The 14,461-nt window shown below is 40.2% G+C and overlaps 1 protein-coding gene across 6 annotated transcripts in view; it reads right to left on the bottom strand.

The window, feature by feature from the left end:
* Positions 1–14,156, bottom strand: part of pcnt (pericentrin) — a 36,279-nt gene extending 22,123 nt beyond the window's left edge. For all 6 annotated transcript variants that reach the window (XM_066662630.1, XM_066662635.1, XM_066662633.1 and 3 more), the window contains exons 1-17: positions 13,956–14,156; positions 10,363–10,536; positions 9,036–9,224; positions 8,345–8,494; positions 7,823–7,918; positions 4,952–6,934; positions 4,639–4,827; positions 4,471–4,566; positions 3,830–3,973; positions 3,451–3,706; positions 2,523–2,602; positions 2,191–2,425; positions 1,930–2,030; positions 1,661–1,772; positions 1,109–1,355; positions 788–866; positions 385–601 (exon numbers count right to left, since the gene is read on the bottom strand). In XM_066662630.1, coding sequence (XP_066518727.1) covers positions 385–601; positions 788–866; positions 1,109–1,355; positions 1,661–1,772; positions 1,930–2,030; positions 2,191–2,425; positions 2,523–2,602; positions 3,451–3,706; positions 3,830–3,973; positions 4,471–4,566; positions 4,639–4,827; positions 4,952–6,934; positions 7,823–7,918; positions 8,345–8,494; positions 9,036–9,224; positions 10,363–10,536; positions 13,956–14,000 — 4,393 coding nt within the window. In that variant the 5' untranslated portion in view covers positions 14,001–14,156. The remainder of the gene's footprint in view (positions 1–384; positions 602–787; positions 867–1,108; positions 1,356–1,660; positions 1,773–1,929; positions 2,031–2,190; positions 2,426–2,522; positions 2,603–3,450; positions 3,707–3,829; positions 3,974–4,470; positions 4,567–4,638; positions 4,828–4,951; positions 6,935–7,822; positions 7,919–8,344; positions 8,495–9,035; positions 9,225–10,362; positions 10,537–13,955) is intronic.
* Positions 14,157–14,461: the final 305 nt, after the last annotated feature.

Raw genomic sequence — 14,461 nt, 5'->3', positions numbered from 1 at the left:
TTCAATTATTGCCACGAAATATATTTATACAAATTTAAGAAACTCTTCATTGTCCAAAAATAATTTAAAGTAATAAAACAAACAAGCATCTTCAAAATTAATATCCCAAGAAAAGGTAAAAAATGTAATGCAGTGAGCCTTTATTTCTTGGAACAATACAAATCCTTTAACACTTGCATTTCTGCTTCCTAATACTTCCATATGCTCATGTATAAAACGTGCAATAGAAAAATTCTGAAATCAAGGTGGCAGATAGCTATGCAATGCCTGTGTATAAAACACACCTACCTTGTTAGGACTGAACGTGGCAGTGTATTTTTACATGATGATAGCTGTACATATTTTTACACAGTGCCCCCTGTAGGAAGTTGTAGCACATCTCACCTTTGATATGGTTGTCTGAGAGTTTAGCACGCAGCTGTTCGATCTCTAGTGCATGTTTGGTATTGAGCTGCTCGATGTCGCTGTAGTATCGGTCAGTGAGCTCAGTTCGGGCCTGCAGCAGCTCCTCTCTGTAGGTCAGAGCCATGCTACACCGCATCTGCTCCAGGTCCTGTCTATGTTTCTCCTCCAACTGCAAACGCAACAAGTCCAGCTCGATCTGTCACACATGAGAACACAAGGGGCTTAGATAATACCCTAGCAACGACTTGTGTTACATGATAAGTTTCCATCACTTTTTTCTGATTTACAAAAGACAACATATGCAACCAATATAACACTCAGGCCACTGCCAGAATTTGAAGGAGGCTGCAAAATACAACTCAGCGCATCAAAAGAGAACTACCTTATGTTTCTCCAGTTGTTCTGTTATCTCAGCAAGTGCATCAGAACTCTCCTCCTCAGCCTGACTTTCAGAGACAAAACTGAGGGAGGGGAAGGAATATATTTATTCAACAATTATGATGTGTAGAGAAATACATACAAATTTTAGACTCAGATTGGCAACTGGGGGATCCTTTCAGAAAAAGCACTTTATAGCAGTTTGACCAAATATGCAATTTCTGGGGAGGGCAGAAGGTCAAAAGACCACAAATGTAGATGGTGGGTACTCTTACCCACCTCATTTGCCAATTTCAAGCAGCTCTATATGACAGGTATATACCACCTTGTTTGCCCAGTCTTCAGGAGAGACTCGTCTAGGGCTCCCTCTGCAAGACGTAGCTGCAGCAGAGTAATCTCCTCTCTGTGACACTCTTCACTGGAGTGCAAACGCTGCTCAAAGTAAGTGCGCAGGTTCTCCAGCTCGGTTTCATTCTGCTCCTTCAGATCACGACGCTGCTGTTCAAACTCCTGCTTTAACTTCTCAATGTCATCGACTCGTGAAGAGCGTGCCAACAACTGCTCCTTCAGTTCTGAGACATGGGAATATAGATACATTTTAGCTTTCAGTTAAGGTAGGGGTGTGTACTGTCCTGATAACTAAAAAACTGTTTACATGTCATACATCTTGGAAATATGGTTTCACTAGGTGTAACAGACAATTTATCATTTGTGCTTAGTTTGGAGTTTTTTTCCCCCCTTCTTATGAAGCCAAACTAGGGTTTTTTTTAAACTCTATATACTGTATATCCTCAGAAAACAATCGTGATACTTTACATCACATGAAACACCCCAAATGCAAGGCACTGTTCTTAAATAGGGTTTATGGTACTTGTACCTCCTAGTTCCTGCCTGCTGGTCCTCATGCTCTCCAGCTGATTCCACAGATTGGAGATCTCCTGCTTAGAGCTGGACTTCAGTGCATCCTGTTCGGCATGCAGACGATCCACCTGAAACATTTGTTTATCCCTTGAATTGTCTACCTCATGTCTACAGATGTGCACCAGAATAATTTATATATTCACATAAAATACAGCTCATGTTCATGGTACAATAAAAGTTTCAATTTTCCTTTAACAAGGCTGAGTGTATGTTATGGTCAAGTACCTCATGCTGTAGCTGTTTCTCTTTTTCTTCTAGAGTTCGGACATGAGATTTCTGCTCCTCTAGCACCACCTTATGACTAACAACCAGTTCTTCAACAGCACCTGAAGACAGGGGTAGACAAGTATATCATTTTGTACTGGCCATTTTGGCTACTGAGCCAATGGGTCTTTTCTCTAAAACAATAATTTGACCAGGGGCTATCTGAACATTTCCATAAGAATACACAATGCTGAACATTGTCACCATCTGATGGACACTCACGTGCAGCAGAGTCTCGGTCAGCCCATGCTTGGTTCAGCTCTGACTCAAAACGCTTGATCTCCTTCTCTTTAGAGTGTTGAAGCTCCTCCAGTCTATCCTGCATTTCAGTCAAACTTGCTTCAGCTTTGGTGAGGGCTGCTTGGGTCTCACTCAGACTCTGCTGGGTCTCCTGTAAACGTTTCTGGAGTTCCAATTGCTCACTCTCTGCCTCCTGCAACCACTGCTTCTTTATATCCTGCACAGAGACAAAAACAAAATCCCCATATTATAAATAAATATGTACATGAAAGAAAAATAAAAATAAAATCCAAATACAGAGGGTGACAACATACCTCTAGTTTACTGGCCTGCTCTTGCTCTACTAAAGTCCGTTCGTCAGATATACGCTTTTCCCAGTCATGCTTTAGGCCACCTATAGGTCATCAGAGGAAAATACCACTTTAAAAATACATATTCAGAGATATTATAAATAGCAGCTTGAGCTTCAAAATGAATGTAAACCATCCTCTTTTTCAAGGGGTATAAGTGTGGATTTTGAGAATTAACTTTAAAGCAGGAGCTCAATGTCAGCAATTAAAATGTAACCATTTTCATTCATTCATTTCATTTATCTATAAACCATTCATCCTGTTCAGTGTTGCAGCTGGTCCAGAGCCTACCTGGAGTCACTGAGTGAAACACCCCGAACAGTTTACCCGTCCATCACACAAACACTAGTTGCGTAGTTAATCGACTTAAGATGTGATTCTGAACTTTAGGAAGAAAAGGGAACGAACGCAACACAGGCACAAGGAGAACAAACCCAACTCCTCAAGGACAGTGATCCAAGGTGGAGAAGGAACCAACAACCCCAGGACCCTGGAGCTGTGTGACAGCACCACTACGTGTTATGCCACTGTTTCAAAAACAAACAGTTGTAAAAAACGTTGTCTATCCACTCAATGCAAAGGTTGGTTTTTAGAAGTCTTTTAAATATTTTTCTTTAACTACTTTTGTTCTACAACGTTTTCGTTTTGTTCTACAATGACTAAAAACGTTTTATAAATGTAGAATGCATATTTAGCATATTTTGAAAACTTTTGGTGCCAAACCTTGTGAAAACTTCCTATAACAAGGTGTCAGGATCAAGCAGTACATCTTATCATATTATGCATCAACTTTCTTTTGAAGTTTAGAGACAACACTGGGTTTCTGGTTCCAAAACAGCTATATTTTCGATGCAGATGAGCCCATATCAGCATATTATATAAATGGACTTACTGATCTCCTGCTGGTGCCGGAGCTGTGCTTGTGCATCTTGCTCGTGGCTCTGTTCACGGAGCCTTTCCAGCTCAAACTGCTGCCTTGCCTGGAGCATGGCACTCTCCTGAGACCACTTCTCCCTCAGGTTGGCCTGCAACTCGCTCAGTGCTGCCTCCTTCTCCTTCTGCAGGTTTGCCTGGGTGAGCTCTAGCTGAGCTGTGTGCAGGTTAGTCAGACTCAGACGAAGAGCCTCCAGCTCCAGAGCCTGCTGTGTCTGAATACATTGAATGAACATATGTTGCTATTTCATACTATCACAAAACATTAACTCAAAAACTGGCATTCCAAGCAAGCGATGAGAAAACAGCTGTTGTGGTGTTGTTTTTAATTTTTTTACCTTTAGTTGCAGCAGTTCTGCTTGATGTGCAGCCTCCATGCTCTCTCTCAGCTCCTCCAATAGCTCAGTCTTCAACTGGTCCAGTTCCTCTCTCTGCTGAGCTGCCTGCTGAGACAGCCCTCTCTGATGTTCTCGTTCATGTACCTACATGGGTACAGGGCAGAACCTGGATTAAAAAGGGTAACTGCACCCCACTGGTTTCTGCTACCTCCACCCCTAGTTCAACTCTGAATAACATTTCAAAATGGGAGGGGCATTTTGGGTGAAAATACTCCTTTGCTTTTAGCATGCATGCTTCTCATATTTTTGAGTGTGACACAGGTGAGCTTCACAAGGGGGTTGTAATGAAGTGTCATTGTCCCAGAGTTGAAAAAGAGGGGAGCTACAGAGGCAGAACGTACCACAATTTGGAAAAATATTCAGACTTTCCACAGGGCTGGTACATTCTATTATTACAGAGCAATACATTTCAATAAATTACAAATTATTTAAAAACATAATAGGCCTTAGTTTGTAATTACTTTTTAAGAGGCACAAAAAAAAATATTTAAAAACTCACTGTTAAATGTATCTCTCTTTGGCTAGATAATGTGTTTTATTTATGTAATATCTTTCTTGCCACAAAGGATAAAGCCTCATACTTGTTTAATAAGGCTGATCTGTTTCTTCTGTTCTTCTTCCATGTTTGCCTGTAACGTGGAGAGTTCCTTCTCCAAGCGTAGATTCCAGTCTTGTATCTGGAATAGAGAAAATAGTTTCAGCTATACGTAAAACGTTATAAAAAGCAATTACTTGCAATTCATAGTTACCTCCTTCTGATGGTTGTCTTCCAGTTTGTTTTTCTCCTCCTCCTGATCTCGTAGGCACTTGTCTAAAGACTGTCGGAGCTCAGTCAGCTCTTTCTGGAAAGTGCTCTCTTTCTCCATGAGCTCTTCCTCTGCCTTCTCTTTTGCTTCTTTTATGTGGTTAAGGTCCAGATCCTTTGCTTTAAGTTGGACCTGAAGGAAAGAATCACAAACAATGGTCAGGAAATGACCAAGATCAAAGATGGAACTCTACTTGTTTATGGTCAGTATTAAAAAAAAAAAAATCTTGATTATGACAGAAGAAAAACATCCAAACCTCGAAGTTTTTGAGTTCAGATTCCAAAACGTTTTCCATGCTCTTCGTCTGCTCCTCTAAGGCCTGCAGACGTTTCTCTAGGGCGGCCTTCTCCGCTGCGCCCTGATTCAAGGCCTCCTCCATATTAGTCAAGTTCTGTTTAAGGCACATTAACTTAGCTTCCAGGTCAGATTTATCCTTCTCCAGTTTTTGTAAATTCTGCATCCTGTCCTCTACCTCCTCTTGGAGTTGCTGGATTTTACTGTTGGCAGAGTCCACCTCAAGAGTTTTTTGGCCTAGCAGTATAGAAGCAGCTTGATTCTTTTCTCTTTGGTTCTCCAGCTGAGCCATAAGCTGGTCTCTTTGGGCTTGAAGGGAAGAGAGCTGCTGGCCAAAGAGAGCCTGTACCTCACTGCTCACAGAGTCACCTGCCATCTTTTGCTGTTGAATATCACTGACCAGCTGCTCTTGCTGTTTGAGCTGCAGCACCAACTTCAACTTTTCCTCCCTCAGTTCATTCAAAAGTTCCTCGGTAGATAAAAGACTGGGGTTCTCAGTAAAGCTTGTTTCCTGTTCTTTGTTTTGCTGGGTCTGCAGGGAACTGAGTTTGTTCCTCAGGTTGTCCTGCTCATGGGTTTTCTGACTCATGATTTCTTCACAGTGGATTCTTTTCTCTCGCTCCGTCTCCAGTTCCCACTTTGCTTCCTCAAGCTCTTGTGAAGCTTTGCTCCATCGCTCTCGTGCCTCTTCCAACTCCTCGGCCGAGTGGTGGACCTCCTCTTGAAGGATTTCTAGCTGTCGCTCTTTTTCCTCCAACTGATCAGTTAAATCTCTGCACTGCTGGATCAGAAGTTCCTTGCCCAAATCCATACCATTCACACTTTCGTTCAGACCCTTTGAGGACGAATTAAAGCTCTGCCACTGAGCTTCTGTGAAAGACATCCCACCTAGATCAGGTGGCTCTCCATCTGTCTGGTCTGGCTGTACAGATGTTTCTTGGGCAGTGTGATTAAGAACATGTTCAGAAAAGCTTGACTCAAACACAACCTCACTCTCCAACTCAAACTTGGAAGCTTCAGAGTTCTCCATGAGGCTATGCTCCACCCAGGAGCTTTCATGCTGAACAGCCATTGCTAAGTATCTCTCCATCAAGTCATTCTGGTCTTCTGTGATAGAGGCATCCAAACTAGGCACCGTTTTAGTAGCATGTTCAGTGGCCGTCTCATGGTTTTGCTGCTCTTTGGAGGCTTTCACCCAGTTCAAGCTTGCCCCAAGTTCCTCAGAGACTCCATGTTGAGTGAGAGTGTTTAGCTGTTGGGCTCTTTCAAGCAACTCCTTTATGTGCCTGACTTCTTCTGTATGTTCCTCCTGCAGGCGCTTCAGTGCAGCATTGTGGGCTTCAACTAACTGGGCCATGTTCATCCCCCGCTCTTCTTCCAGGGTTTGGAGCTGCAGTTCATAGTTAGCAATTTCAGCTTCTTGTTTAGATCGCAGGCGTTCACCATTTTCTTCTTCTTCTTGAAGCCTGCTCTGAAGCTGCTGGACTAGCCCATTCAAATGAGTCAAGTCCTTGTTGAGCTCTTCTTTCTCTCCCTTGTATTGATGTGCCTCCTGGGCTTGTGCTTCTGCTTCCCGAAGCCTTGCCTGCACTGATGTTAACTCAGCTTCCATCTCAAGCCTCTTGCTTTCTAGATTATCCAATGCCTTCTGCAGGCTCTCAGCATGCTCTTGTGCCTGCTTAGTGTTCTGACGCTCTTTATCCAGTTCAGTTCTTAGCTTCTGAAGCATAGCATCAGTGTCAGAGTTGACTCTGCTGTCTGGGTTCTCACCAGTCCTCATTTGTTCACTGTTATGGAGCAAGCTCATTCTGGCCTGCTCTACGTGGTTCAATGTGAAGGCACTTTGGAGCTGACTGAGAGAATCGTCCATGACCTGGAGCTTCTGTTGCAGAGATGTGATCTCTGTGTCCTTTTCAGCCAAAAGGAACTGTTGATCTACGTTTGCCTACAAAGCAGACAGAAGACCCTTATTCAATGCTCTAAAATAAAGATATTAAATGTTAGATTTGATGACTGATAATTTGCTTGTATTACCCCCATGTACCTACAACAGCAATGTGAACTTGTTATGCTAGTTGATCACAAATTTTATGTAGGTATTAAGATTACTGAGCATGGGGTAAATTCTGTTTGTTTTAAAGCAGGTATAGTCTTTACTGGATCTTTGATGACACATGAGAAAGCAAGATGTGTTGTCATACAGTACCAGTCGAAAGTTTGGACACATTCATTTGTGGAATAGAGCTATTCACTGTACAGAACTGTCTACCAGCCTCTACCTCTGCACAACCCAAGTTATGGTCTCAAACACATTAAAGCGGTAAGCAGTTCTACAAATAAACTCTTGACAAGGCCACAGCTGTTCACTGAAAACCATTCCAGGTGACAATCTCAGGAAGCTGACTGAGCGAATGCTGAGTGAGCAAAGCTGTGTTGTTTAACACTTGTTTGTCTTCCATATTAATTTACAACAGAGAGAAGGGGAAAAAAAAAAAAAAGCTATTGAATGAGATTGTGTCCAAAATTTTGGCTGGTACTGTACATTCACAATATGTAGAAAATGGCCCAAAACAAAAGAAACCCTCCCTGAGTGGGTGTGTCCAAATATTTGACTGGTACTATAAGTAAGAGTGATCAACGCTGTGACATCACAAACCAATCTAATACAAAACCCATTAATGCTTGTTTTCATGTATCACCTGGAAGGCCAAGCTTGTTTATATATTCACATAAAACTACTTTTTGTCATTTGACACAGGTCCTTCCAAGTAAACTTTGTAAGTAGAAACACTGTCCAAAAGACAGCAGGGGGGCACATAGTTGGCGATACTACCTTCTGAGAGTCCTCCATCTGTAGCTGCCACTGGTTTTGCTGGGCATGGGACAGATCCACCAATGCCATGCTTTTACTACGCAGGTATTCTTTAGCCTGAAAGAAAGAAAACGAGAAAGAAAGATTATCACGAGTCAAATACACAATCTGTCTGACACTACTGCCCTCAAATTCAAACCTGGTGGCAGCAAGTCTAAAATAGATTTAGTACAGGATCGCTGATAAAATCAGGATGCGTCATGAATTTTTTCATAATGAAGAAGTAGTATCACTTGAAAATATGACTACATTTAAGGATCATTACAGAAAACACCAGCTACTCAAACTGTTGCTACTCTAGATGTAAGTGTAGCCACTTTTGTTCCTTAACAATGGCAAATTGCAAAAGGATTATAGCCAGTTTGTGTATTAAACTGGCCAATTAAAAAGAACGTTAATTTGTTTCATAGAGAAAATAAGCTCAGACGCAGAATACCTAATGCCATGATTTCAGTGGCCCATGGGGTGGTTTAAGAATCCTACCTGTTGTAGCTGCTGCTGCAGCTCCTTTATTTGACCAGTTAGCTGCTGGGCCTCCAGCTGCACCTGGTCTCTGCTCATTAGGGCTGCCTGCAGGTTAATACTAAGCTGTGAGATGATCTCATTTCGCTTCTCCACTGCAGCCTGCAGCTGCTGCAAAACAGAAAAACCACGTCAGACTCATACACTTCTGGCACAGAATAAGCATATGTTTTTAAAATCACCAATGCCTTATAACATGATCTTCATTATAAAAGTTATTTGAGACTACCCTGACTTTTTGTCCTGAAAGGAATAAATGCTCTACATTAATATAGCTGTTAACACACTAGCATGATTTGTCTGTCCTCGTTTTGTTCCAGAACCATTTCTCACGTATAAAGGGGTCAAATGACAAAACCTTCATTAAGGTGTAAACCAATCCTTCAAATGGGGGAATAAAAATGGTGCAAAAACTAAGGGGAATGAAGCAAAAAGAAATCCAACTAATTACGAACAGAAACGTACAGATGGCTGCGCTGGATCTTCTGTTGTGCATATAGCATGAAGACAAATTAGTTCATTTGAGCAAATACATTTAACCTAGATAAGAGAATCACATGTGCTTTTTGTGGAGTCTGGCATTTTGTATATCTGCAAAAAATAATTTAATATATAATTTTTATTATTGAAACATGTTTAATATATTGTCTACCTTTAACTGTTCTTTGCTAGTATGCGTAACTATGATTTCTCCCAGAAGGTCCTCTGTCTCAGGAGGCTGCTCTGTTGGCACCGTATCTTCAGGAAGGCACTTCCATTCTTGTGCATCTGCTTCATCTGTCTCCCTTTTATACTGACAGGCTTCTAGATCGCCAGTGATGCCATCATGCTGCAATGACTCCTGCAGGGTTAGTCACAAATACATGCATGTTTACCCTTGTGGCACTGCTATGACAGTACATCCCCAAGCTGCTTTACATTTGCTGACCCATCTAACCTTATATTATAAACACATAGTGCAGAAAGAATAAATAGACCAAGTATAAAATTAACAAAAAACACCCTGTATACGTGCTTTATATGAATTTAACCACAATAATCAGAATCCTCTTATTGATAAAACCATAATCATGTAGTGCTGCTCAACTTGCAGGTTCTTGTGGTAATAACATCACCCAAAATGTTCACAAATTTCATTATATACACACTAATGTCCGCCTGTAAGTGAATCAAGGGTGTCACCAGACTCATTTGCATGTGCCCCAGTAAAACGACGTGCCCCACTAAAACCATGGCAATAAAAAGTCAGTTTTATCTCTGAAGATCAAGGAGAAGGACACAAAACTACACAAGTTGTCTACAAGCACTACATTTCCCATAATACCCCAGCATGTTTCCAAAAGCTTTATCAGCTACTGCTTTCTGTAGCTGTATAATTATATATATATAAAAACAACAAAAAAAAAAAAAAAACAGCTACACAACAGACAAGTAAGGATCACTCAGTGATACATTTTTGTTATAGCAACTTATAAATAATGATATATAATCTTCTAAAACTATATAATACACCACTAAATCAAACATTTAGACATTCCCAGCCTGCAGAATGTAAATGTAAGAGCATGTGACACCACCCCCAAATTAACTATTCATGAGCATTTTTTTTAAAGACTTATTTATGAAATGTTCAATTCTAGACAATATCATATTAAATTCAGAGTTGGAGCAGATTAGTGACAATTATCACACGTTCAGTGAATTCATTTGTAATGATTTTTTGAGGAAGCATGGGTGAAGTTTTGCCAAATGGTGCAAAACTGGAGATTATTTTTTTATTCAAGAATGTGCATACAGTCAGAATGAACAATTAACAAAAAGTATTAGTGTTCATTTGCTCTTTATTTCTCATCCATGGCAGAGTAATGCCTGTTCCGACATTAAATCACTAATGTTTAACAGGCTTTTTACTAAGACCATTGTAAACGCTCACTTTCAATAGATCAGATATCTGAAGAAAGGCTTATATGGAATCAAACCTCTGAATCCTCTTTGTCGTCCTGTCCATGGGTGTGTTCAGTTCGAGGCTCCTCTAGGCAGCGCTCTTGCGCTGAATTGTCATTCGTCTGGAGAGTCTGGCCCTTCCTCTTCGGCGTCTTTTTCTGCGCATTCGCACTGTCGCTTTTCGCCTTCCGCTGTTTAAAGAGTGCAAACTGCGCCACAGGTTGAGGGACAGGTAGAAGGAGAGGTACGTTAAGATGAAGTAGCAAGAATACACAATTAACATGCTGCCTTAAAGTCACAGGTCAGCCATGTCAACAAAAATGCAGTCGACGCTGCCTGCAAGCATACACATCGAAGCCTATGCATGCCTTCCAAACATTTCTAAAAGAAAACACCATGTTGCCAGAAGCACAAAATGACAAGAAAAAAAAAAAAAAAACACAGCTGTACAAGATGGCCTCATCTCAGAAAAGCTGGTAGTCCTTTAACAAACGCAAACTACATCCAGCATCCAGATTGAGCTCAGCGGCAATCTTCTGCTCCTCCAAGTCTGCATAACTGTTATAGGGAGAAAAGTGTCACCTCCAGTTTCTCACAAGAGCAAGCCCTTCGTGAAATCATGGAAATGTCCTCATATTTCACTGGAATCCATCTGAACGCTCAATTCTACAAGCCATCTCCCCACAGCTTCCTTAAGCAGCTTACTCCAGATTATAGCACATCCGAAAGAGGCCCCCGTAGATGGTGCGCATCCCTGACTCTGTTTACATCATGGCACGCCCATGCACCCATAGAGTCGCTCAATAACAGCACCAGTCATTCAGCATCATTCCAGCCGTCAATCAAATCCACCCAATTCCAGGATAGCTAACTAGAACTCTTTGCTTGGTCCCAGGACTCATAAAATATGCTGGAAGTGTAAAAAGAGGAAATGTAGGTTGGAACAAATCATGCAAAAATCACTCATGTCCACAAGCCCACCAAAAGCATGGTCAAACAGTGTTACCGCCCAGAACTGCCCCCAGGTTGTCTTGCACTGCTGACCCAGATTTCTGCCAGAAAAAGGCAGGAATTAGCCCACAAGAGCAGGCAGTTCCGCTAGATTACATGTGCCCTCCTTTCAGCAAATATGGGCATAGTCCGTTTATCCCACACCCACTGTCATGTCATATCATACAGATCTACAGCTGGAGCCCAAAACAAACCACCAAAAGCAGCTAAACCAGTCACAAGATATCAGTGCTTCTCTCCAGACATTGTAATTAAAATTAAATTCAGGGAACTGAACACTGCAAAAGCCTTCAGCAACATCCAACTAGTGTATGCAGAAGCTAACCACTACCTTGAATTACATTTCCATGAATTACTGTGCATATTGATGCTCAATTAACTGCCTCAATGTTAAAAAAAAAAGATCTCGTGGCTATGAGTGTCATCTACAGGACTGCAAAAATGTATTATTTAACATTAAAGTGCACAAAAGACATGGGTTTGTAGTAAAATTAAAAGAACTATATTGTTTATTGTTACTTTCTGAAAAGCAAAAAAGTACTATGAGAAATATTGTAATATTAGTCATTTGTCTGTAGGATAAAGTGTCAATATGCATGCTTTCTATATTAGCTACAAAACTATGCAGCTTTCATGGTTAGAAATTGGCCTATTCTTAAAAATAGAAGTTGTAATTTATTTTATAAACACTTTCCTATATTATTGAAATTAGTTTTACATACCCATGGTAATCAATAAGTCAAATGTCCTGATAATTAGAGTTATTAGTGGCAGCTGCAGGGTTGTAGATTGGTATTTCTGCAATGATTTTCCATCACTCTTTATCCCATAGAATAAATATAAAGCTGTTTTTGCACTGTGCTGTTAAGATTGACATGTGAAAAAGGTCTGCACTGATTGGCTGCCCAGTATGTGGCATCATTCAAAAATTATTCAAGATTAACGCCTATTATAACTTCTTTGTGACTAGAGAATTAATTGCTGTTGGCTGAAGGGGTAGATCTCCTGTAATTTAATGCATTATTGTCTCATGACCTCAACTATAGGTTAATTTTGTAGTTTTTTTCCCCCCCTTTTATTTTCTAGAGTGAGGGTAGTGAAAGATTGATATGTATATATTTCTACGTCAAGATTTATAATGTTCTTTGAAAAGAACGCACTGAACACTGAAAAATCACTTCTTGCAAACTCTCACCTTAGTAAAGAGACACTAACACCATTCCATGTATAAACAACTTTGCATGACAGACAGGTATGTGCTTTCTTCTGGTTTATTACACTGAACCCACAAGAATAGCTGTAACAAAATACATTTGTAAGCAAATTAACTCTAGCTTGCAGCTCAGTGAACCTCAAACACACCATCAGCGTATAACAAACACTAAATATTCAAAAGTACAAATCTTTATGCCGACTCTTGGTTACAGGTAAGATATTAGCGTCATAAACTTTTCCCTTCAGTGTAATATTTCAAAAAAAAACTTGAGACAGCATCAGTCACTTTCATTTTACTGTGTATCTGTAGTTGTTACAAATTTATGTGAGACAAATAAAACCTTGAATCATTATAAAATTGTAACCAGGGAAGCGATCCCCCTTTTTTTTAATAATGATGTGAAAATGTGATAATGATCACTTTGATGTGAAATGTATAATTACAGAGAAATTTACTAACTCTTTTTCTTATACAAGTATATCTTAAATAGTGATGCTAGTAGCCAGGAGTCAACACGTCTAAAACAATTATTGCCATTTGATTAACTAGAAAAAATGTTTTGCTTGAGTTTTTTATTTTTTTAAATCGAGGCTCATGATGATAGCACAGTGTTAAACTTTACAAATGTCCACAACTTACGTATTTAAATAGGTACAACATTTTTTTCACCTCAGTTTCTCAAATGCAATGTAACATCCTAGAAAGTAAACTATGTAGCAGGCTCTACTTCTAGTCACCATGCTACTGAATCTGATTTATCACAAATAAATTGAATAACCGATTACTTTGTTTAATTTTTATAATATGCCCCAAAATGAAACACAAGCAAGTATGACTTCATATATTAAGCCCAGCCCTGGTTCTAACGTTAGCCAACAAGCTACATGTTTCAGAAGTATGCAAAAACTTAACTAACACTGATACCCAGATGTGGCTTATGCTAGCATTAAATACGACATTACAGGCCGTTGGGAGCAGCACAATGAAAAAAGTTAGCTCCTTAACATTAAATCGATTCAAATTTTCCGTCCCACCTTAAATATTGCTGCAGTTACAACTGCTGCACTATTTAAGGTGGAACGAAAAATTCAAACAAGCCAACTTCAGCCTCGTAAAACTCGGACGCGTCCCAAATGGCTCCGTACTCCCTAAATAGTGCACTTTGTAAGATATTAAACAATGGACTTCAAAGTTCATGGAAGATAGCAGCTGCTGAATTAAGTCATAGCTCGAGTAAACTGCAGTTAACTTTACCGAAACTGTGTTGGTTCTGAAAAGCGATACTATTTTCACGTATCTAGTGCACTATATAGAGAGCACAGAGACAATTGAGACGTATCCTCAGATAGCAAACACGGCTAACCTGAAACTAGCTATCAAGACTTAGCGTTTTCTGCCCACCTTGGCTTTCGCAGCCTCTAGTTTTCGTTGTCTTTCATCGTCCATCTCCCGACTGAAGCGAGTTCATAGAGACTGGATATAATTGTCGCAAGCTGAAAACTGTTTAAGAAAACAATAGCAGTGTCGCGTTTCCAAGTTCAGTTAATATTGCTCTGGAATAACTGTCAGTACATGGCCGCGAAGTATTCTAAGCCCTCCCTTATGAAGTTCCTAACACGCAGTGGCCAATCAGAACGAGACTTTCAAATATTATACCCAATGAAATCACTGTATTACACCTGTGTCTTTAAAAACATCGTCTATTTAGACAAAAAATATATATATGAAAAAAATATAAACTTAAATTCATTTATGTGATGAATGTAAATTAACAGTGGTTATTTTATAATGAACCGGGTGCTGAATTGTGAGAGGAATTAATTCTTTTCTCTCTGAAGTTTTGAGACGGTTATTCTAGTAACGCCCACAGGAAAAGGCGCGCATGAGCCCGGGGAAACCAGTTCAGC

Source organism: Hoplias malabaricus, chromosome 3 (genome assembly GCF_029633855.1).
Source record: "Hoplias malabaricus isolate fHopMal1 chromosome 3, fHopMal1.hap1, whole genome shotgun sequence".
NCBI classification, from domain to species: Eukaryota; Metazoa; Chordata; class Actinopteri; order Characiformes; family Erythrinidae; genus Hoplias; species Hoplias malabaricus.
This window is presented reverse-complemented; position numbering and strand designations above follow the sequence as displayed.